Here is a 23,385-nt window from a genome sequence, read left to right on the forward strand (position 1 = left end):
TTGTCCTTTGCGTGGACAGTTAAGACTGGCCATGAGCACAGTCAATGAACCCCTGAGGAGCTATTAATGAACTGCCCAAATCTCATCACTGTCACTAAGGACTCCAAGGCCAACTGATCCACTCCTCAGGCCCTCTGCACCCCCTTTTGAATGAAGCGCCATTTCCCTGGGGGGTATAGGGCTAAACTTGCCCCCTCACTTCCTCTGCTGTACAACTGCCTTTAAGATGGGCAGAGAAGGCCATGCACATTTAATGCCTACTTGCAGAAAGCACTGTTTAACGACCCATCTTCAGGGAATTTGTCAACACACGAAAATGATCCTTAAAATAAAAGCAGAAACATAAAAAAAAAAAACTCTTTAGGCAGACTGAATTTATATTGTCCAAATGTGGCAGTGTTAAAATCACAGATATGTGAAGACATCACCTCCTCCTTCTCCTAGGGATACATTTACTTCCACACATCCTGTCCGTCCTCATGGAGTAAGAATACGCACAAAATAACACACACACACACCATTCCTCACTATCAAACTAAAAGGAAGTTGAGAGTCACAATCCCTGCGGTCAGAGAATTACCCCTCTCCCCACCCCCCCACCTCTCTCTCTCTCTCTCTACACACACACACACACACACACACACACACACACACAAAGAGTCCTTCCGGGACTCGTAAGTCCTCAATCACCCATCCCTCCAAATGCACACGTTGCCCACCGCCCAAGTCCAGAGCTGTCCACTGCGAAGCTATGGGAGGCCTTCACTGGAGGCAGGTAGAGTCAGCCACCATGCTGCTGGTAAGCTGGACTGCCCAAATGCTTCCAACCCAGGCTGGGCTGCCTGCGTGGTGCTGTGTGTCAGTAAGAACCAGGAAATCTGTGCTCAGGTATTGCTGATGTGCTGCTCTCTGCAGACTTCTGGCCTTCCTGTTATTCACCACTCACCCCTGTGACACCCCCCAGGCCCTGTTAAAATAAGGCGAAAATTTCCCAGGGAAACCTTTAATGTCAGTCATGAAGAGAAATATAAAGGGAGGGGGGCTGTGCTTTCCCATCAAATGAGTTCCCCAAAGCTGCCAGTACAGACATCTGTCATCCTCCAGATTCTGCCCAGTGCCGGGCTCTGATCTGATCCTCAGAGCCAGAGATGAGCAAAGGATTTTTGCAGGACTGGCTGAAGTGGGGACCGAGGAAGGCAGGGGCAGTGGAGTAAATCGTCGGAGGCCGCCCCCACTCTTCCCCGAGGGCCATCCCCCGCGGATCCTGGGCTGGACTGCACGCGCTGGCTGCCAGCTGGGGGTAGTAGGGTGGGGAGCTCCTCCGGCCCGAGCTGCGGGCTGCGCAGACGGTACTCTGCGCCCGGTGCCTGGCCGCGGGCGCCGGAGCTGCCGGAGCCGACTCCAGGGCGCCACCTCTCGTACAGCAGCTTCCAGGTTAACCTGGTAGCGGGGAGAGAGGCGTGGAGAGGTGCACAGAAAGCACCGGGACCCAACTCCACTTGGCGAGTTTGTCGCTGCAGGACTCAGCGGCCGGGGCGAGCATTTTGCTCAGCGACTTACGTGTGCTTGTGCTTGCGTGAGAACGAGGGGTGCAGGATGGGTGTTGAATTTCACTTCACACTTTAAACTTTTTTTTTCTGCCCCTTCTATAGGTTTTGGGGGCAGCTGCCTGGGTTGTTTGTTCTTTTTTATTTTTAACATCTTAAATTGCTTTACAGTGTTGTGTTAGTTTCTGCTGTATAACTAACAAAGTGAATCAGCTGTATGCTGCCTGGGTTTTGAGGGGGGAATCAGTGTTGCCGGAAGGCCCAGCCTCCCCTAAGGCTGGGAAAAAGTGCGCCTGGAGCCCGAGGCAGCATTCTAAGCCCGGCGGGCAGGAGTACCAGAGTCCGAGTGGCCTCAGTCTCCTGGCTTTCCTTCGCGTGACTGGAGGGGAAAGGGGAGAAGCCCGGGCAGTCGCAGAAACCCGTCAGTCTATCCAGCGGTTCTTTCCCCAAATCAACCTGTGTCCTCACCCAAGAATTCACACACACCCACGACAGGAAAACTGACTCTCCAAGGCAAGTACCAGAGAAAGTGGTCACTGATCCCGTTAAGGACCTCTTCTTCCTCTCCCCTCCCGGCGGCCCCAATCCTAGGGTCTCCGGTAAACAAAAGCACAGGCTGTCTTACAACAAACTCCACTAACCTGTTGGGTGTGTGGGGAAAGAGGGATGAACCAGTCCGTCTAAAAGTCGAGGAGCCCCCCTGCCCCTGCCTCCGTCTAGACCCAGAGCAACTATCTGCCCATCGTTCCCGCCCCCCACTTTCCCTCGCGGTCGGCAGACAGAGAGATCCGCCGCCGGGTGGGTACTCACGCTGCTGTTGTGTCCCGACCAGTGCACCATGGCTTGGTTGTGGGCCGAGTCCCCGGTCAGCGCGAACGAGGTGCTGGGTAGCCGGAGCTCTTCGGCCGCCGACCCCCCAGCCCGTGGTGCCTTCACCTCCTCCCGGAGACCCTTGGCCAGAGAGCGGCTTCCTTTGGAACCATCGGCTAAGACAGTAGCCTGGGTGTCTCCGCGTTCCAGGGCACTGGGGGACTGCGCCCGGCGACTCCTCCTTGTGCCGCCAGGCTTGCCAGGAGCCGAGATGCCCCGTCCCCACTGCGCGCCTGCCGGCAACAGCCCTCCGGCTTCTCCCTGCTTCTTTCTGCCGCTGCCTCCGCCTGGCTGGGGAAGTGGCTCTGGTCCCGGCCGGCGCCCCAGTGCGGCGCCTCTCCGTACGGTCGCCAGCTCATCCGGCCACTGGCTCGCCACTGCCTGCAGCGAGAGAGGAGGCAGCGCCGGGGACCGCGAAGCCAGAGCCGCCAGGCGCCCAGGACCGCCCGCTGCGTCCCAAGTGATCTCGGCGCCGGCCAGGACCCACGTCGACAGGAGCAGGAGCCCGGTCCGGGCGAGGGGAGCCCGGGGCCAGCCTGCGGGGCGCTCCGTGCGCGCCGCCTCCATCCTGCTGCGGCTGCCGCGGCTCGGGCTGCCGAGTGTGTGGCGCCCGCCCGAGGTGCGGGTCGGCGCGGGGGGTGTGCAGGCGCCGGTAAGCGAGCAAGCGAGTGTGTGTCGGGGGAGAGCGGAGGGGGCGGCCGGGAAGGAGGTGGCTCGGCCTGGTGCGCCTTGCTGGTCCTCTCCACTCTTCCCTCCCGGCTCTTGATGGCTTGCTCTCTCCTCACGGGGCGATTCCAAAACCCGAAAAAAATTAATAAATGCCCCTTCGGTGCCTTTTTTTTTTTTCCTTACAACAAGATTCCCGCAAAATCTTTCCCACCGAGCTCCTCCAGAAATTTTTTCAGAAGGAGTATTCAAAGGTAATACGAAAATCCTCTTTTAAAATATGAAAATGAAGCCCAATCCAGGAGGAGTGGCTGGCAACGGACCCCAATCCAGGGTCTCTCTAAAACCCAGCCTCCAGCCTGCTCCCAGCGAAGAGTTAGGAGCCGCTTCTGGCCGCGTTTAGGGGGTTACCGTCCGGGCCTTTTGTGGGGGTGGGAGATGGCGCGCAGGGAGGGTTGGGGGGCCTCGAGGGAGGAGGAGGAGGGTGAAGTGTTTTCAGCGCCAACTCTTCGGGTTGGGGAGCCAAAGGGGAGCCCGGAGCCTTCGCGTAGGAACGCAGTTGGCGGAAGGCGAGCGCGGGATGGACTGGGGGACTCCGCTCCCAGATCCCTGGCCTGCCCCTTCCGCCAGCCCCCTCCCACCGCGTGCCTCCGCCCGGTGCGGGGGCTCAGGGAGTGCATGCGTGCGCGTGCGTGAGGGGGGGGCGAGGGGTGGCCCGAGGCTGGCGGGCCAGCGGGCGCCCAGGGTGGGGGTACCTGGCTGAGCCAAGGGTACATGGGGGTGCGGGGGTGCGCGGCTCTGTGCGTGCGCGTTTGCACGCGTATGTGTGCGTGTTAGTGTGAACGACGAGATGTGAGGCAGGGAGGGGTGCGCTCGGGCTGTAGGCAAGCATGGATCAGGCACGGGCTGTGTTTGCATTTCCAGGAACCTGTGAGTCGTCTGAAAGGCAATATTGAGAGCGAGGCCAGGCAGGCGGTTCTGCACAGCCCGTTCCTCCTGGCGCCCCGCGCACCCATAGTCTCCCAGCGCTTGCGGAAGTAACCGGATTGTTCCCGGAGCCTCCCGAAGGGCTAGAGGAGAGAACTGGGAGGCGGAGGCGCCGGCCCCGGAGCTGGGGAAAGAGAGTAGTCGAGAGGGGTCGCTCCCACCGGGAGGATCTAGCCCCCATCTTTCCGCCTGCGATTTTGAGGTCGCTCCCTCATCTCCTTAGATTAATCTCTGAAAGGGCTCAGTTCTTTCAAAGTGTCAGGCTGCCAGTTGAGGGTCCCCGGCCCAGCGCCACACAGGCCTGAGGAGCAGTTCGCACTGTGTCCTGCTGCAGAAGCGGAACCAGAGTACGTGGAACTCAGCCTGGGCTGGGGCGGTTCGTGGCCATAGGAAAAGGAAAACTTTGGGTGAGCTGGAGAGAGGAGGCTAACCCAAAGACAACCTCGAGATGTAGTTTACAGGGCCCCCCGGCAAGGAGTACAGGCAGGTAGTGCAGATGCCGCCGCCACCGCGGAGCTCCCGGGATTTCTAGGGGTTGAAAAGGCCTAGACGCATGGAGCTGGAGGAGGGACTGCTAAGAAAGGGGTAGGATGGAGGAAGGGAGCTTGGAGAGAGTGAAGGCCTCCTCTTCTGGATTAGACAGAAGAGTTCCCTTGTGGGAGATGGTTAAAGCAGAGTGAGAGGGAGGGAAATGCAAGGAGAGGGAAGAAAAGAAAGGTGGAGCGAAGGTTTAAGGGTTGGGGGGCGGGACAAAGGGGGAGTTAGAGAAAGAGAAAAGGGAGCGCGAGACCAGCCGGGAGATAATGAAGTGGTGGAGAGAAGGCGAGATACTGGTGCAAAAAGAAAGGGGAGAGCAAAGAAGAGGCAAAAGAGCGCCAGGGGAGGGCCAAGAGGGATGCGGGAAACAGAGGAGGTGCCTGGGAATCTGAGCCTGCCAAGGAGGTAGACCACCTGCGGTTCCCAGGAGCCCCACCCTCGTGAACTTGCTTTTCCACCCGGAGCTAAAATGGAAAATTGGGAACCGATGAGGCTGGACCAGAGAACCACACCGGTGACAACGTCCCACTCAGAATGAGGTGGGTCCTTGGAGTCTGTGGGTTTCCAAAGACAGTGGCGACTGGCCTCCCGGAGAAAAGTTCCAGCGCTGAAGGCTGAGGTGGGAGCGGGCCCAGACGCTAGACGGGAGCCGGCCATCCGCGGGTTGCCAGCGCCTCTGCCGGGGAAGGCCCGGCGCTGCAGCCCAAGCCGAAGCTCAGGGCTTGGGGAGGGATGCGAAGCCTCCACTCTGCTTGGGCTCTGAGCAGAGCTGGTAGATGCCAGAGTATAAGGTCTGGGTCTGGACCCTTAGGCGGCGTTCCCGGACGGGAGGCTCATACAACCGGGGTAGGTGCGGCGTCCTAAGCCCCAAGCCCACAGTGGAGGTACGGTGTCCAAGCTCCCAGCAGTCCTCCAGAGGGCAGTTGTCTGCAAGAGCAAGGCTGCGGTCTCCCCTCTCTCTCCCACTTGCAGGAAGCCCTACCCAGACAGAGCTCACGGAAGGGTCGGATCTTATGGATGTGTGGCTATAAAATATTTGTTTGGGAAGAAAATGGGTGAAAGACTAGGTGCAACATTTTCATGTAGTTTCCTGCACCAGTTCCCCCTCTTAGCTTTTTCCATCCATTAGCACATCCTCCTGCTATCTTCAGTCTCGCCCTCCTTTGCCCTCTGCCTAACAGTCCTTGCCCTGAGCCCTGTGCTGCCCCTCCCTTCCCGCCTCCCCCACCCGCACCAGCCTCCCATTCCCCACCAAGCTTCTCTAGTGTCCAGACCTCTGCAACTGTCCCCTTCCTCACCAACCACTCTCTGCTGGATTTTCTGCAATCTGACATCTGTCTTCAGGTGACTCCTCAAAGGCTTATCCCAACAAACACTGCCAGTGGCTCCCTGAGACAGCGGGCCCAACAGCTTCTGCTTCCTGCATTTGTAAACGTGTTCCATTTGGAAAGATCTCCCTTGGTCTGCATGTCATCCGGGTCTCCTGGGTTCTCCCTGACCATCCTTAGTCAAGTTCACCAGCCTTTCTTCTTTCTTCCAGATCCTAAGTTCGGAGCCCCAACCTCTGTGCAATCCTCTGTGCCTGGCTCTCATCCTACCTGCTCTCCATGAGTAAACCCCATGTTCTCACCCGTTTCTGTGCTTCTTCAGCTATCACCTCTTGCTGGTGGCTCCTGAATCTACAACCCCACTGTGTCCTCTCTTGTGAGCTTCACATCCGAATTCCCCATTGCATATCCCTGTTGAAAGCCATCCCCACCAAGTTCTAAAAACCATCCTCCAACACCTCAGTTATGCAGACTAGACATTTAACATGCAACCATAAGTCCTCCCTCTTGTAATCCCCACATCCAGGAAAATCAGTGTCAAGTCCTATTTAAAAAGCGTTTTTACCTGTCCTCTCCTGTCTATTCCCAGCATCACTGCCATAGATCATCTGACCCTCATCCTCTCTGGTCTAGGGCTTTGCTATAGATGCCTATCTTCTCCTGGTCTTCAGTTCTTTGCTTCTCCAAGCTGACCTCCCCATTGTCCACCTGCACCGTCCAGTAGAAATATAATGTGAGCCACATAGGTAATTTAAAATTTCCTAGTAGCCTCATTTTAAAAAGTCAAAAGAGGGCTTCCCTGGTGGCGCAGTGGTTGAGAGTCCGCCTGCCGATGCAGGGGTCACGGGTTCGTGCCCTGGTCCGGGAAGATCCCACATGCCGCGGAGCAACTAAGCCCGTGAGCCATGGCCGCTAGGCCTGCGCGTCCGGAGCCTGTGCTCCGCAACGGGAGAGGCCACAGCAGTGAGAGGCCCGCATACCGCAAAAAAAAAAAAAAAAAAAAAAAAAAAAAAAAAAGTCAAAAGAAACTCATGAAATTAATGTTCATAATATACTTTACAGAACTGAATATATCCAAAATATTTTCATTTCAACTTGTAATCAACATAAAAATTATTGAAGTATTTTTACATATTTTTGTATTAAGTCTTCAAAATCCAATGTACTGAGCACATCTCAATTCGGACTAGCTACATTTCAAGTGCTCATTAAGGTGACTAATGGCTATTGCTTTAGACAGCACAGCTCCACACTGTTGGCAGAAATAGCCTTTTAAACACAAGGAAGATTATGTCGTGGACTGCCCTCCTCAAAACTCTTCATTACCAACTACTGCCCATGAAGTCCAAACTTTTTAGAATGGTGTCCAAGATGCCATGCACTCTCACCTCCATGAACTTGCTTACTGTATTTCTTAAGCCTGTAATCTGTCCTCTGACACAATTTCCATTCTGGCCTGGCTTAAATGCCAGCTCTTCCAAGAATCCTGCCCCCACTATCCCATAGTACCTGACACTGTATCCGTGATTATCACCACCACGGTCAGCATCGTCTTCATCATCATCATCACCAAATTCTTTGTCTTCCTGCTCTAAGATGGGAGCTGTCCAATATTGATTTAGAATTTAAAAGACAGGGCTAGGGTTAGAATGGACTCCCATTTCCTTTGCTGGCATAATGCCTACTTCAACTGGAAAAGGCAGGTTGAGAGCTAAGATTAGCCCTCACGCAGTCCCAGTGGGGAGAGCAAAGAAGGCCTCACTGAGAATGCATTTTCCCTCTGGGTTTCTATGCCTGTTACAAACAACTGGAGAAAAATGTCACCTTAATAAGGCTTCTTTCAGTATTGTTTTTTTTTTTTAACCATCACAGTGAAATAATGCTTGCGGAAACTTTACTTTTTCTCCCTGATATCACAAACACACGTGTGCACATGCGCACACACACTCTTCCAAGCCCTTAATAATCTAATAGATATCTTGCCATCAGCACCCGTAGCCGGCACATATAGGGAAGCATTCCAATTATGCCTGTTTCTCATATTTTATAACATGTTCAGCAGTCGTATGAGGCTCTAAAGACAAATTCCTCATAAAACTTAGAGCCAGGAAAAAATTGGATTTCTCCTGTGAAGCTGACATCCTATCTTAAAGACTTTCTTAAAATGGCTGTGTCTTCTCACTTTGTCTTCCTCTTGTCTTGACAGTCAAGCTGAGTACCACATTCACTTGCTGTAACAGTCTTCAGAACAAGATCTTTGCCCTCTGCTCCCCTTTTACTAAATACTGTTTGTTTTTATTGTTTGATACTCTTTGGTCATACCATGTCTGGGCATTGTTGATAAACCACTTCATATCCTTTCTAGAACTAAATAGGAAATTAATTAATTGATTAACATCAAAACAACAGTCCACATTGTAACCCTCTGAATTTCTACAGAGGCAAATGATTATAAAACAAAACCTGAAATGCAGATGAAAGTAGTTAGAAGACCACTGAAATCAGGACTTCCTACTACTGTGTGTTCATGAAAGCAAGAAGTGTCTATTTTGCTGAATGCTGTATCCTCAGCGCCTGGCCCAATCTCTGGCACAGCACTGACCCTCAATAAGTGTGCAATAAAAGATGAAAGAGGTGAATGTAAATAATAATACTTCTGCTGCAACTGCTAATCATCTGTTCTTTTTAGCATACGTACACTTTCTAAAGAAGCAAAAGCTCTAATATTTGATGCTATTCCCTACCACCGGTGACCAGTTGCCCAGCAGTCACAGGTGTAGGCAGTAACATTAAGAATCTTGCCCAAAAAGGCACCAAAGAATGTATGATGAGGAAAAGTGGAGGATAAAGAAGAAAAGCAGAGGAGAGAAGGCAAGAAAGAACAACCTGAAAACTGACATTTAGCAAGGGCTTTCTTTACATCAGGCTCTAAGTCTTTTATGGCCACTGCTTCATTTAATTCTGACAAAGTAGGTTTTCTTGCTTCCAATCAATACATTGAGAAGCAGAAATGTATACAGGTGAAGCAGTGATGAGGAGGCGATCATGGTGATGATAATGATGAGTGCTTACATATACCGAGCGATAACTCTGGACCAGATGTGTGGTAACGACCCATCGGCATTCCAGCAGAATGATTAAGAGTTCGACTTCGGGACTAAATTTCCGTATTCACATTCCACCATACCAACCACCAACTGTGTGATCTCGGACAAATTACTTAACCTCTCTGCACTTCTATTCCTCATCTGTAAATAGGGATGGTGAAAATCCTTACTGATAGGGTGATAGAGAAGGTTAAATGAGTTAATGTACATAAAGCAGTTGAACAAAGTGTGGGACCAATAAATTGCTATATTAAGTTTGGCTATAAATGTTCTCACTCTCCTTAACAGTCTTGTGGAGGCCAGCACTTTGTGCCCATTTTACAGATGAGGAAACGTTGATTCAGAGAGGTTGGGTTGCATAGCTTGTGAGTGACAGAACCAGGGGTTTGAATCCAGATCTGTCTGACATTAGAGCTAACCTCTCGCACAGTGGTCTATACTGTCTTCCTGCCCTGGATCACATAACATGTCCTAGACGATATTTGTATTCAGGTCTATCTGGCTTTAAAGCCAGTGTTCTTTCTGCTGCATCACCTGTCCTCCTACCCAAGCACACACCATGAGGACTAACGCTGGTAGCCGGTACTCATTGGGCATACGGCTCCCACAACATGCCTAGCAGTTTGAGAAGAGATTGGTGATTTGGTTGGTGGCATCCCTGTCTTTAAATGGCACCCCCCTAGTAAGGAAGAGAACATTGTGGTCAGTGAATTCCAGGCCTGCATTCAAGTAGCAAGTTCAGGCTTGAAGAAGTAAAGTCCACAGTGGAAAAGGAACAACCTCCAGGAAAGCACATACTCATTAAGCTACTGAAAGTCATCAGCAACTCTGTCAACATCTTCCTCAAACTCGTGTCTCCGAAAGAAAAGCAGGGCAAAAAAATCTAATGAGGTGAATGCAATTGGAAAATAAGGTTTGGAGGAAAACAGGATTTTGTTTTATTCTTCTCCCTATTGCTCTAAAAGCAGCGCTGCGTTTCTTAAAGAAAAGGTGGTCTCTTCAAGACAGCATGGAAAATGAAAGCTTCCAACTGAGACCCTTGACTTTGGTGAGAGGATGAGCCAGGAGAACAAACAGATGAGCCTGAGAAAGGGCAGCTTGACAGGTTGGAGGGGAATCCATAGAGTGTGGCATCGCGGAAGCAAGGGAAATGAGTGTTTTACAACGGAGGAGTGGGCAGTGTTGCCAAATGCTCCTGGGTCAGCTCACGGGTCCCCGAGCTCAGAACAGGCTGCATCCTGCTGGATGTCCAATACCATCGTCAGACAAGAGGACAAGGAGGAGGACACCTGCTTCCGCATCAGCCTCCTTGCCCAAGTTCTGACCTCACCCACAAAGACCAGAAATGTATTTTTTTTAAGGCAAGTGTGTTAATCCAGGTCTTACAAGAAGCAGATGCCACAACAGGATTAGACCTACAAGAAATGTATGAAGGTAACTGCCCTGTAAGGGGGAGTGAGAGGGAGCCAGGAGTGGGGGCTGGGAAAGCCATGAGCCCAAGATGTGTGTCTGACTCTTGTGGAGGAAAGAGGGAAAGGAGGAAGGAAAGTTGAGTGAACGAATCATTGATTCCTGTGCATTCTGAGAAAGTCTGGCAAGACAGAGGGGAGTCCTTGAGTCAAAGTCACTCCCTAAGTAGTTCTCTAGCTCCCAGAAGCAGGCCTGCCATGGTCTCCCTGCCAAACTTGGCCGTGGCTGTGGGAGCAGCCTGTGGAAAGCGTGGCCTGGGCACTAACATGGTGATGGATTTCAGAGTGCCATTGCCGGGGCATGGGTCAATTAGGCATTGTTCAGTTTTTCCATTTTAAAAGGTATTCTAACATCACCCCCATAGGATGGTTTTCAGAGGTAAATGAATAATATATGTAAAACTTAACCTAGTGCCTGATGAACCTAACAGATCCTTCCTAAATGCTTGTCAAATGAATAAAAGAGTAATGGAATGAGTGAACGGGAAGACAGAAAGGAGATTTGAGCAATTTAATTAGAATATCTTATGGTAGAAAAGCAGGGGATTTTCTAGGAGAGGTGGAGATGAGGACTTGAGAGGATTTAAAATGTAGTCTTGGGCTTCCCTGGTGGCGCAGTGGTTGAGAATCCGCCTGCCGATGCGGGAGACACGGGTTCGTGCCCTGGTCCGGGAAGATCCCACACGCCGTGGAGCAACTAAGCCCGTGAGCCATGGCCGCTAGGCCTGTGCGTCCGGAGCCTGTGCCCCGCAACGGGAGAGGCCACAACAGCGAGAGGCCCGCATACCGCAAAAAAAAAAAAAAAAAAAAAAAAAAAAAAAATGTAGTCTTGGTTTTCCCAGGGTTAGCTTAGAAATTTTAACAAGTCTCATGATTATGACAGAGGAAAGAAAACCCACTTCACTGAGTTTAAGGATAAAAGGAGAGCATGTGCAAGGCAGCACCAAGCAAACTGACAGGGTGACGCAAAAGGAAAGGCATGGCCTGCTGTTGTAGTTGACATAGATATAGTTACAGATCTCATCTCTTTAGACTGGACCCAAGCCAACCCCCAGTTCTGATTTCTAGAACCCAGTATATGCTTAGAGAGAGTCTTTGTTGCATCCAGCCTCCCTTTTCTTTTCCCATGACTCCTAGTTCTGTGCTTTCCCAACAAAGTTTATACAGAGGGAACATCTAATTCATCCTTCAGTGTTGATGTCTTAATGCACCCTTCCCAGGAGTACAATATTTGCATTTAAAAAGACACCACCAGATGCTTACCAAGTTTAACGAGGGGAATAGACAACGATGGGAAACTCCAGGCAGCAGTGACAGTGACATCCTGGCAGAGCTGACCTGTCCCCCCAGGGGTACCACTGGTGGGTTAAGGCCCAGATAGCAGAGAAGAAAATAGGACTGGGGAGGGGGGTGGAATGGAAAAGCAAAGAGAAGACGAGGGAAGGGTTAGAAAAGGAGAGAGAGAAAAGGTGCCTGGGTGGTGGTAGCGGGAACATTGGGGAGAAGACAGAAAAAGACGAGACAGATAAGCTTTCAGGTACTGGAGATGGGACATGATTTCCAGGGAGACTGCAGAGGCCAGTGGGCAAACAATAATTCTGCATCCAAGCAGAGCAGAGTTCAAATCCTTGCTCTGCCGTTCTACGTGTGTGACTTTGGGGAAAGTGTGCAACCCCTCTGAGCTTTGGCTTGCCCGTCTGTAAAATGAGATATCAGTAGTTCCTATCTCAATGAGTTTTTTGAGGATCCAATGAGATAATGTCTGAATAGTGCCTGACACATAATAAGCACTTAATAAATTACTATTAGACCCTCTTAACCTCTTCTAATTCCTCCCTCCATCCCCCCAAAACATATATTCCATCTACCCGAAGATGCCTGGATTTCCCTCTTGAGAAGTCAAAGCTTTTATCCCCCATGGTGAGACTGCAGAATTAGAGAGCAAATAATCTCACAGAAAAGGCCTCAGTGGCTAACCTCCATGCTGTGACTCTGAACAATGGTATGCAACCCCTCCTCATTTAATCTTTTCAGAGTCCTGGGAGGTGGTCATATCCACACAATGGTGCTAGGAGAGCTTAAAGGCACCCTCCAAAGCTAAGAATAGGGTTGGGTTGGGAGATTTTCTAAGAGCAAGTTTGGATACAAGAGAAGCAAGTTAAGAAGTTGGGGTGGAGAGACCAGGGGGAAGGGCTCCCAGGGTAAGAAGAGCCAGAGAGAGATGAGGCTGCTGCTCTGAGGAAGCACCCCACCTGGGAGAAGGGAGGGAAACCCTCAAGGATGGCCCGAGGCCACTTTAGCTGCTGCCAGAGGAGAAGGTACGGTATGGTGGATGCGCCTGTGGCCCACCCGCCCCCATACTCAGGGGTCATGACCCTTTCACTCATCCCCTAGTCAGAATCAGGAGCAGCGCCCAGCTGGCGGTTCTTAGGAAATTGTTCAAGGGTGGCAGAGAGCGCAAAGCTGGAGCTAAATATAGCCTCAAAACAAACATGTGGTTTACAACCCAGCAGGGGCCTGAGAGAGAGAGACTGTGTCTGAGGTCACAGGAACCAAGAACCGGAGCCTCCTGCTGTTATCCACGCAGGGCGTTCAGGCACTACTGCAAGAAGCCAAGAAGCCGTGCTGCGGGTCTCTGCTCCTGCTTCCACGGGGCCCAGGCTCCCTCCCACCGCAGGATCTTTGCCTGTGCTGTTCCTCCCTTCCCTGCTTGCCTAATTCACTCTCCATCTCCCTCCAGATCCTAGGTCTAGCTTCACCTGCTTCAGGGAGCCTCCCCTGACCTCGAGCCCTCTCCCCTATCACTAGGGTGACCATTGGGCCCCAGTTCAGGACACTCTCCCAGCCTAATTACTAATAGCACCGCTGTTCACTCTCGGAAGTGTCCCAGTTTGAGCAATAAATTATGTGGTCACCCACCATACGTATTATATGTTCTCCCAGGACTATATGTCTCTTCTCTAAAGCATTATTACAGTTGAATTTATATTGTATTTGTATAGAGATTCAGTTAATGCCTCTCCCCTCCAGAATACTGTAAACCCCATCAGCAAAGGGATCAGACCTATTTTTTAGTTACACTTTTAATTTTGAGATAATTGTAGATTCCCTTGCAATTGTAAGCAATAACACAAAAGGATCCCAGTTCCTCCCAGTGGTAACATTTTACAGAAGCACAATGCAACATCACCAGCATATTGACACTGAAACAGTCAAGCTGCAGAATATTTCCATCACCACAAGGATCCTCATGTTGCCATTTGATAGCCACACCCACTTCCATCCTGTCTCCCAACCTCTCCTTAACCCCTGATCTGTTCTTGATTTCTATAGCATTGTCATTTCAAGAATGTTATATACATTGAATCAGATTGGGATTGGCTTTTTTCAGCCTAATTCTGTGGAGATTCATCCAAGTTGTTATTTGTATCAATAGTTTATTCTTTTATATTGCTGAGTTATATTCCATGGAATGGATGTATCATAATTTGCTTAACCTATTGGAGGACATCTGAGTTTTCTCCAGGTTTTAGCTATAATGACCAACCAAGCTGCCGTAAACATTCATGTACAGGTTTTTTTGTGAATGTTAAGTCTTCTTTTCTCTGGGATAAATGCCTAGAAGTACAATTTCTCAGTCCTATGGTAGTTGCATGTTTAGGTTTTTTTTTTTTAACAAACTGCCAAATTGTTTTCCAACATTGGAAATGTTTTCCAACATGTACTGTTTTACATTCCCACCAGCAATGTCTGAGTGATCCAGTTTCTCTGAATCTTCTCCAGCAATTAGTGTCCTCACTAGTTTTTATTTTAGCCATTCTGGTGGGTATGTAATGTAATCACATTGTGGCCTTAATTTGCATTTCCCTAATGGTAATGTTGTTGAACATCTTTTCATGTCCTATTTGTCATCTATATATCCACTCAGGTGAAATGTCTTTTCATGTTTGGCCCATTTTCTAATTAGATTGGTTTGTTCTTCTGCTGAGTTTTTTTTGGTTTTTTTTTGTCTTTTTTGTGGTACGCGGGCCTCTCACTGTTGTGGCCTCTCCCATTGCAGAGCACAGGCTCCGGACGCGCAGGCTCAGCGTCCACGGCTCATGAGCCCAGCATGTGGGATCCTCCTGGACCAGGGCACGAACCCGTGTCCCGTGCATCGGCAGGCGGACTCCCAACCACTGCGCCACCAGGGAAGCCTTCTGTTGAGTTTTGAGAGTTCTTTATGTATTCTAGATACTAGTCCTTGTTGGATATGTAGTTTGAAAATATGTTCTTCCAATCTATGGCTTGTCTTCTCATCCTCTTAACAAGATCTTTCACAGAGCAGAATTTTTCAATTGCGAAGAAGTCCAATTTATCAATTTTTCCTTTATGGATCATACTTTTGATGTCATTAGCATTTTTTGCCTAGCCTTGGATCCCGAAGATTTTTCGCCTATGATTTTTTCTAAAAGTTTTATATTTTACATTTAAACCCATGATCTATTTTTTAAATATATTTTATTCAAGTATAGTTGATTTACAATGTTGTGTTAGTTTCTGCTGTACAGCAAAGTGATTCAGTTATACGTATATATATACATTCTTTTTCATATTCTTTTCCATTATGGTTTATCCCAGGATACTGAATATAGTTCCCTGTGCTATACAGTAGGACCTTGTTGTTTATCCATTCTATATATAATAGTTTGCATCTGCTAATCCCAAACTCCCGATCCATCCTATCCCACTTTCTCTCCCCCTTGACAATCACAACTCTGTTCTCTATGTCTGTGTGTCTGTTTTGTAGATAAGTTCATTTGTGTCATATTTTAGATTCCTCATGATCCATTTTTATTTAATCTTTGTATAAAGTATGAGACAAGTTGAGGTTCACTTTTATGGCTATAGATATCCAATTGCTCCAGCATCATTTGTTGAAAAGCTACCTTTCCTCCACTGAATTACTTTTGTACCTCCATCAAAAATAAACTGGGCAGGGCTTCCCTGGAGGCGCAGTGGTTGAGAATCCGCCTGCCGATGCAGGCATGCCGCAGAGCAGCTGGGCCCGTGAGCCATGGCCGCTGGGCCTGCGCGTCCGGAGCCTGTGCTCCGCAATGGGAGAGGCCACAGCAGTGAGAGGCCCGCGTACCACAAAAAAAAAAATAAAAAAATAAACTGGGCATATTTGTGTGGGGCTATGTCTGAGTTCTCAGTTCTATTCAATTGATCAATCAAATGTGCCTATCCCTCTGCCAGTACCACACAGACTTCCTTATTGTAGCTATATATTGTCTTGAAATCAGGTAGACTGATTCCTTCCACTTTATTCCTCTTTTCAAAATTGTTTTAACTAGTTTAATACTTTTGATATAAACTTTTGTCTTTTGATATAAATTTTAGAATAATCTTACCTATATTTATAAAAAAAAAATCTTGCTGGGATTTTGATAGAATTTGTATTGAACATACAAATGTTCTCAGTTTGGGGAGAACTGACTTCTTTAATATGTTGAGTCTTCCAATTCATGAACACAGTTTGTCTCTTCAGTTATTTATATCTCCTTTGATTTCTTTTATCAGCATTTTTTAATTCTTAGCATATAATTCCAGTACATTTTGTTAGACTTATACCTAAATATTTCTTTTTTGAGTTATTATAAACAGTATTATATATATATGTGTGTATGTGTGTGTTGTATGTATATGTGTGTGTATATATACATATATATATATAGTTGGCTGTGCCATGCAGCTTGCAGGATCTTAGTTCCTCAACCAGGGATTGAGCCCAGGCCATGGCAGTGAAGACACCAAGTCCTAACCACTGGACTGCCAAGGAACTCCCTCAACAGTATTATATTTTCACATTTTAGTGCCCATAAGTTCATTACTAGCATATAGAAATACAATTAATTTTTGTATCTTTACTTGAATCCTGTGTCCCTTTTGAACTCACTTATTCCAGGATTATTTTTGTAGATACCTTGGGATTTTTCTATGTAAATATTCATGTTGTATGCAAATAGAGATACCAACTACCACTTCTTCCTTTCCAGTCCATTATGCCTTTTATTTTCTTTTCTCACCTTATTGCACAGGATTGAACTTCCAGAACTGTGCTAAGTAAAAAAGGTAAGAGTATACATCCTTGCCTTGTTTCTGATCTTAGGGGGAAAGCATTCAGAATTTCACCATTAAGAACAATTTTACCTGTTGGTTTTTTGTAGTGCTCTTTATCAAATAGAGAAAGTTCTCCTCTATTCCTGTTATTCTGAGTAGTTAATCACAAATAGGTGTTAAATTTTGTTAAATGCTTTTTCTGCATTGATACGATCAGTTGATTTTTCCTCTTTAACCTATTGATATCAATTGATATCCTTATATTAAACCAGTCTTACAAGCCTGCAATAAACCCCACTTGGTCATAGTATATAATTCATTTTGTATATTGCTGAATTGTATTTGCTAATATTTTGTTAAAGATTTTTGTGTCTATAATCATGAATGATGTTGGTCTGTGGTTTTCTTTTTTTTTTTTTTTTCAGTACTCCCTGGTTTTGGTATCAGGATAATACTCACTTAATAAAATGAATTGGGAAATGTTCCCTCTTCTTCTATTTTCTGGAAGACATTATGTAGAATTGGTCTTAATTCTTCTTTAAACTTGATAGAATTCTCCAGTGAAATCTTCTGTGCTTGGAAATTTCTTTTGGGGGAGTTTTTGAAATTATTAATTTAATTTCTGTAATAGTTATAGAGCTATTAAAATTATCTATTTCATATTGGGTAAGTTGTGGTAGTTGGTGTTTTTCAAAACATCGGTCTCTTTTGTCTAGATTTTCAAATTTGTGTGGGTAGAATTGTTAGTAGTATCCCTTTATTATCCTTTGATGTCTGCAGAATCAGTAGTGGTATCCCCCATTCCTAATGTTGCTAACTTCTTTTCACTTTGTCAGTCTTGCCAGAAGTTTGTTGATTTTATTGCTCTTTTCAAAGGAACCAGTCTTTGTTTCACCAATTTTCTTTATTTTTTTTTCTGTTTTCAGTTTCATTGATTTCTGCTATTTTTTAAATTATTTTCTTCTTCCTGCTTGCTTTGGGTTTACCTGCTCTTCTTTTTTCTAGGTTCTTGAGGTGGGAGATTAAATTATTGACTTGAATCTTTTCCTCTTCTCTAATATTTGGATTTAGTGTTATAAATTGCCCTCTCAGCACTAGTTTAACTGTATCCAACAAATTGTGATATGTTTTATTTTCATTCAGTTCAATATTTTAAAATTTGTCTTGAAACTTCCTCTTTGACCCATGATTTGTTCTTCATTTTCAAGTATCGGGAGATTTCCTATTATTTTTCTGTTATTGATTTCTAGTGTGAGTCCATTGTGCTCTGAGAACACATTCTGTCATTCTGTATGGTTTCAAGATTTTTTTAATGTTGTGGTCTGTTTTATAGTCCAGGATATTGTCTGTCTTATCTATATTCTGTGGTTCTTTGAAAACAAAGTATATTGTACCGTGTCCTATAACTACTAAATACTGTTGGCTGATGGTGTTGAGTTATTCCATGTCCTTGATGATTTTCTATCTAGCTGGTCTATCAATTGTCAAGAGAGGGGTCCTGAAGTCTCTAACTCTAATTGTGGATTTGTCTTTCTCCCTTTAGTTCTATCAGGTTTTGCTTCACATATTTTGCAGCTCTGTTGTTTGACACTTACACATTTAAGACTGCAATATCTTCTTGATAGATTGACCCTTTTGTCATTATATAATGCCTGTCCCTGGTAATTTTCTTTGTTATGAACTCTGCTTTATTTGCAATTAATACAGCTAGTCTTGCATTCTTTTGATTAATATTTTCATGATATATCTTTTTCTATCCTTTAATGGTTATATTTGAAGTGAGTTTCTTATAGATAGCATATAGTAGGCTCATGACTGTTAATCCATTCTGCTAAACTCTGTCTTTTATTTTATATATTGAGACCATTTACAGTTAATGAAATTAGTGATATGTTAGAATTTAAGCCTGCCATTTTATTTTTTATTTCTGCTTGATCTCTCTGTTTTTCATTTACCTGTTTGGTTTTTCCTGCTGCCTGTGGGTTACTTGAACATTTTTTAAATTCCAGTTTGATTTTATTTATAGTATTCTTTAATGTATCTCTGTACGGCTTTTTTAGTGGTTGCTCTAGGTATGGCATTAAATGTACATAACTTATCACAGCTGGCTAGCTTTTCATTTTACCAGTTTGAGTAAGGTAGAGAAATCTTATTTCTCTTTATGTCTCTTTACCCTCCCCACTTAAAACTGTCTTAAATATTTTCTATACTTACATTTAGAACCATATTAGGCAGTGTTATAATTTTTGCTTCAACTATTAAACAAAATTTAGAAAACTCAAGAGGAGAAGGAAAGCCTATTTTTTCATCAGTGTTTTTTCCTACCATGTTCTTTCTTCATTCCTGGTGTTCCAGAGTTCCTTCTTTTATCATTTTCTTTCTTTTTAGAGTACTTCCTATAGTTATTCATTTAGAGTAGGTTTCCTGGTAACAAATCCTGTTAGTTTTTCTTCATCTGAGAATGACTTCATTTCCCCTTCATTCTTGAAGGATAGTTTCATTGGTTATGGGTTTCTAGGTTGACATTTCTTCACTTTCAGCATTTGAAAAAAATGCCATGTCACTTCTTTCTGACTTCCATGGTTTCTGACAAGAAATCCATTGTCATTTAAATTATTTTTCCCCTATAGGTAATGTGTCATTTCTCACATGCTGCTTTCAAGATTTTTCTTTGTCTTCAATTTTCAGACGTTTGATTGTGGTGTGCCTTGCTGTGGATTTCTTTTTTATTTTTTTAACATCTTTATTGGAGTATAATTGCTTTACAATGGTGTGTTAGTTTCTGCTGTATAACAAAGTGAATCCGTTATACATATACATATGTTCCCATATCTCTTCCCTCTTGCATCTCCCTCCCTCCCACCCTCCCTATCCCACCCCTCTAGGTGGTCACAAAGCACTGAGCTGATCTCCCTGTGCTGTGTGGCTGCTTCCCACTAGCTATCTATTTTACATTTGGTTGTGTATATATGTCCATGCCACTCTCTCACTTTGTCACAGCTTACCCTTCCCCCTCCCCGTATCCTCAAGTCCATTCTCTAGTAGGTCTGTGTCTTTATTCCTGTCTTGCCTCTAGGTTCTTCATGACCTTTTCTTTTTGCTTAGATTCCATATATATGTGTTTTGCTGTGGATTTCTTTGTGTTTATTTTTGATTGTTCACTCAGCTTCTTGAATATGTAGGTATTTCTTTTGCCAAATTTGAGAAGTTTTCAGCCATTATCTCTGTGAGTACTTTTCTAACCCTCTGTCTTTTTTTCTCCTCTCCTTCTGTGAGTCACAGGACATGAATGTTAGATCTTTTGTTGCAGTCCCACAAGCCCCTGAGACTTTGTTCATTTTTCTTTCAGTCTGTTTTCTCCCTGCTCTCAGATAGGGTAATTTCTATTGTTCTAGCTTTAAGTTCAATGATTCTTTCCTCAGTCCATTCTATTCTGCTGTTGAATTTATCCTTTGAGGTGTTTTGTTTTTGTTTTTTCAGTTCTAAAATTCCCATTTGTTTCTCCATTACGTCTTCTGTTTCCTTGCTGAAACTTTCTGTATTTTCTTTCTTTTGAACATGTTTATAATGGCTTGTTGAAGTACTTTTACAATGACTGCTTTACAATCTCTGTCAGATAATTTCAACATCTCTGTCATCTCAGTGCTGGCATCTACTGATTATCTTCTTACACTCAATTTGAGATTTCCTGGTTCTTAGTGTGACAAGTGGTTTTTTTAATTGAAATCTGGATATTATGAACATTATGTTATGAGACTCTGAATCTTATTTGAACCTCTGTTTTAACTGGCTTCTTCTGATACAGCTCTGGCAGGAGAAGGGGAAGGGGTGCCATTTTGTTACTGCCAGGTGAGGGTATGAGTCTACACTCCCTACTTGGCCTCCATTGACATCTGGGGGATGTGGGTCTGGGCAAAGTTGTGAGTTCCCTGTCCCCACCAAACCTCCACTGATACCTCTCTGGCTAGGAGGGGTAGGACTGTAACTCATTACTGCTTCACTGTGGCCTCCACTGACACAAAAGGGTGGAGGTGGGAAGTGGCTTCATTATTCCTGGGCAGAGGTGAAAGTCCCGAGTCTCCACTAGTCCTCCTCTGACACCACTCCAGCAGGGAGGGGCAAGGGTGCCTTATTCCTGCTGGGTAGGGGTAGAAGTGGCTTCTACTGACAATACGGGTAGGGATGGGGGGACCCCCATTACCACCTGGAGCAGATGAAACTTTTAGCTTCCTACTTGGCCTTCTCTAACACAACTGCAGCACCACAAGAGGGTGCAAGTCTGTGCTCCTCAGTCAGCCTTTGCAGTCTGGGTGGAAGTGAAGCCAGTTTTTTCAGTGGTGTTTGGCTAGAGTAGTCATTTTAGACAGGGACTTTCTGTCATTGTCTAAAAGTTCTCTGTCTTGCCAAGCTTCCCCTCTCCTGAGCCCTTGGCTAGAAAGAGGAAGATTTTTTATTGTCTTTGCCTATTGGCATTTCCAGGTTGCTGGTTTCTTCATCTCCAGGTCTGAGACACATAAAGCAAGAAGAACCACCAAGGATCTCTCACCTCTGTGTCATTCCTTGGGTCCAGAGGTCCCTGGCTGATCGGCCTTCTTTCCACATTTCAGAGTCTTATTACGTTTGTTTTACATACATAGCAGGAAGGAAAGGGCAGCTACTCCACCTTCCCAGAAGCTGATCATACCTAGTTTTATTCAGCATTATACATTCAACATCAAACTCAGTTCCTAGCACAGAGTAGTATATCTTCAGTGAACGTATGTATACAACCAAATCCAAATTCTCCAGTGTTTAAGTAAGCCCTTCATCCTACATGTGAACTTTTCGGTGGGTCTACACTTTCCCAGGCTATAAAGGGGCCTCTGAGAAATAGATGCCCTTTCATTTTCTGTACCAAGTGCGTCCCTGAAGGGTTATGTATCCGTAAAATTGAGATAATCATATAACCAACCTTACAGGTTATGGTAAGGATTAAATAAGGAATCCACATAAAGCACTAACAAATGCCTCTGTCAAATTATAAGCTCTCAATAAATACTATTACTGTGCAAAAAAAAAAAAAAAAAAACCTGAATTTTTTTCAGTTGGATTGCCTTTCTCACTGATGTGCCTTATCATTTTAAAGGTGATGTCATTTTGTTTCTGATTTATTTTCAACCTGACAGTGGTCCCCAAAGCTTAGTTTCTCAGCCTGCCTCTCAGCCTTTGTGACAAGCTATTGGTAATCTACAAATGAACTGATGGTCAGTGCAGCCAAGGGTCTTTAGAATTCATTGAATTCTGCTGTTCCTTCTTTTGTCCAGCCTTACATCACCCCTAATTGTTCCATTTGATAGACTCACATATTGGTTTCTTTAAATTCTGCATGTTTGGAGTTGAGCATAATTAGCTCTTACATTCACATGCTGCTCTTTACAGAGTTTTTCCACTGGATCATTATAGGTGGCACAGTTACAATAATACCCATTTTTTCCGTTGATAATAATCATCATCATAATAACAGTAGCTGCTGCTTATGGGGCATTTATTATATCCAGGCCCTTTGTTTCAGAGCTTTACCAGCATTTGCTCAATTAATCCTCATGAAAGGAGAGGGATATAGGCCCTCTTACCATCCCCACTTTTCAAATGAGAAAACTGAGGTTTAGACAGTTAAGTAACTTGCCTACAGTTATAGAGCTCCTAGGTGCTGGGGCCAGCATTCCAGCCCAGGTCTGTATGAGGCCCAGCCCAAGGGCTCTTTCCTGAGAAGTGAGGTCCACTTTCTTTAGCAATCACAACCACCACACAAATCAGTGATGTTTGCCCAGAGGGCCCCTTTTCCAGAGGGAAAGCAGTTTAAATTCTGAGCAAACCTGTCTTACAGAAATCAAAAATTCTGGGGCTTCCCTGGTGGCGCAGTGGTTGAGAGTCCGCCTGCCGATGCGGGGGACGCGGGTTCGTGCCCCAGTCCGGGACGATCCCATGTGCCGCGGAGCGGCTGGGCCCGTGAGCCGTGGCCGCTGCGCCTGCGCGTCCGGAGCCTGTGCTCCGCGGCGGGAGAGGTTACAGCGGTGAGAGGCCCGTGTACCACAAAAAATAATAATAATAATAATAATAATAATAATAATAATAATTCTAACAGGCTAACAGGAGGAGGTCTGAGTTCTGATTAATTGACCTGGTATAATTATTTCCACTGAATTGTTCTACATCTGGGGATGGGTATTTATTTACTAAGCAGACTTGCCCAGTGGTTCCCCCATCAGCTCCTGCTTTACTCTGGAGGAAGTTAATTGCATGGAAAGTTCTCATCTAAATCACTGAGTTTCTTACTCCCAACAATGCCTGAAACACACACACACACACACACACACACACACAGAGTCCTCTGCCAAAAGGGTTTTGTTAGAAGATAGATTTGTCCTTTAGCTCAGATGCTGCTTCTGAATAACACAGCTCAACCCATTTTGAGGTTCTCAGTGGCAGTTACTCCAAACAGCCTGACCAGGGCCCTCTGCACTGCAGAGAGGAGACAGCAATGAGCAATACAAGCTCTAGAGCACCCAGACCAAAGACACACCCGCTTCCCCACCACCAAAAGGCATGAGCCAGGTACAGTATACAGGGAAAATGTGCTTGGCCAAAGTTGCCTTTCTCCTCTTTGTAAATACAAGAAGATAATTTACAGCTTCTGTTAGTAACATAATTACTTGAATTAAAATTTAGGGGGTTGGAAAAGCCAATTCTGAATGTCAGATTTCCAGTGATGTTTGTTAAGCCTGGGAGAAAA

The 23,385-nt window shown here is 45.9% G+C and overlaps 1 protein-coding gene across 1 annotated transcript in view; it reads right to left on the minus strand.

Moving 5' to 3' along the window:
- Nucleotides 1-3,293, minus strand: part of SORCS3 (sortilin related VPS10 domain containing receptor 3) — a 592,231-nt gene extending 588,938 nt beyond the window's left edge. Inside the window, exon 1 of the mRNA XM_059052766.2 lies at nucleotides 2,358-3,293. Within this exon, the coding sequence (XP_058908749.1) occupies nucleotides 2,358-2,984 (627 nt within the window). The 5' untranslated portion in view covers nucleotides 2,985-3,293. The remainder of the gene's footprint in view (nucleotides 1-2,357) is intronic.
- Between the last annotated feature and the right edge of the window lie 20,092 nt (nucleotides 3,294-23,385).

This window comes from Kogia breviceps, chromosome 2 (genome assembly GCF_026419965.1).
Source record: "Kogia breviceps isolate mKogBre1 chromosome 2, mKogBre1 haplotype 1, whole genome shotgun sequence".
NCBI classification, from domain to species: Eukaryota; Metazoa; Chordata; class Mammalia; order Artiodactyla; family Physeteridae; genus Kogia; species Kogia breviceps.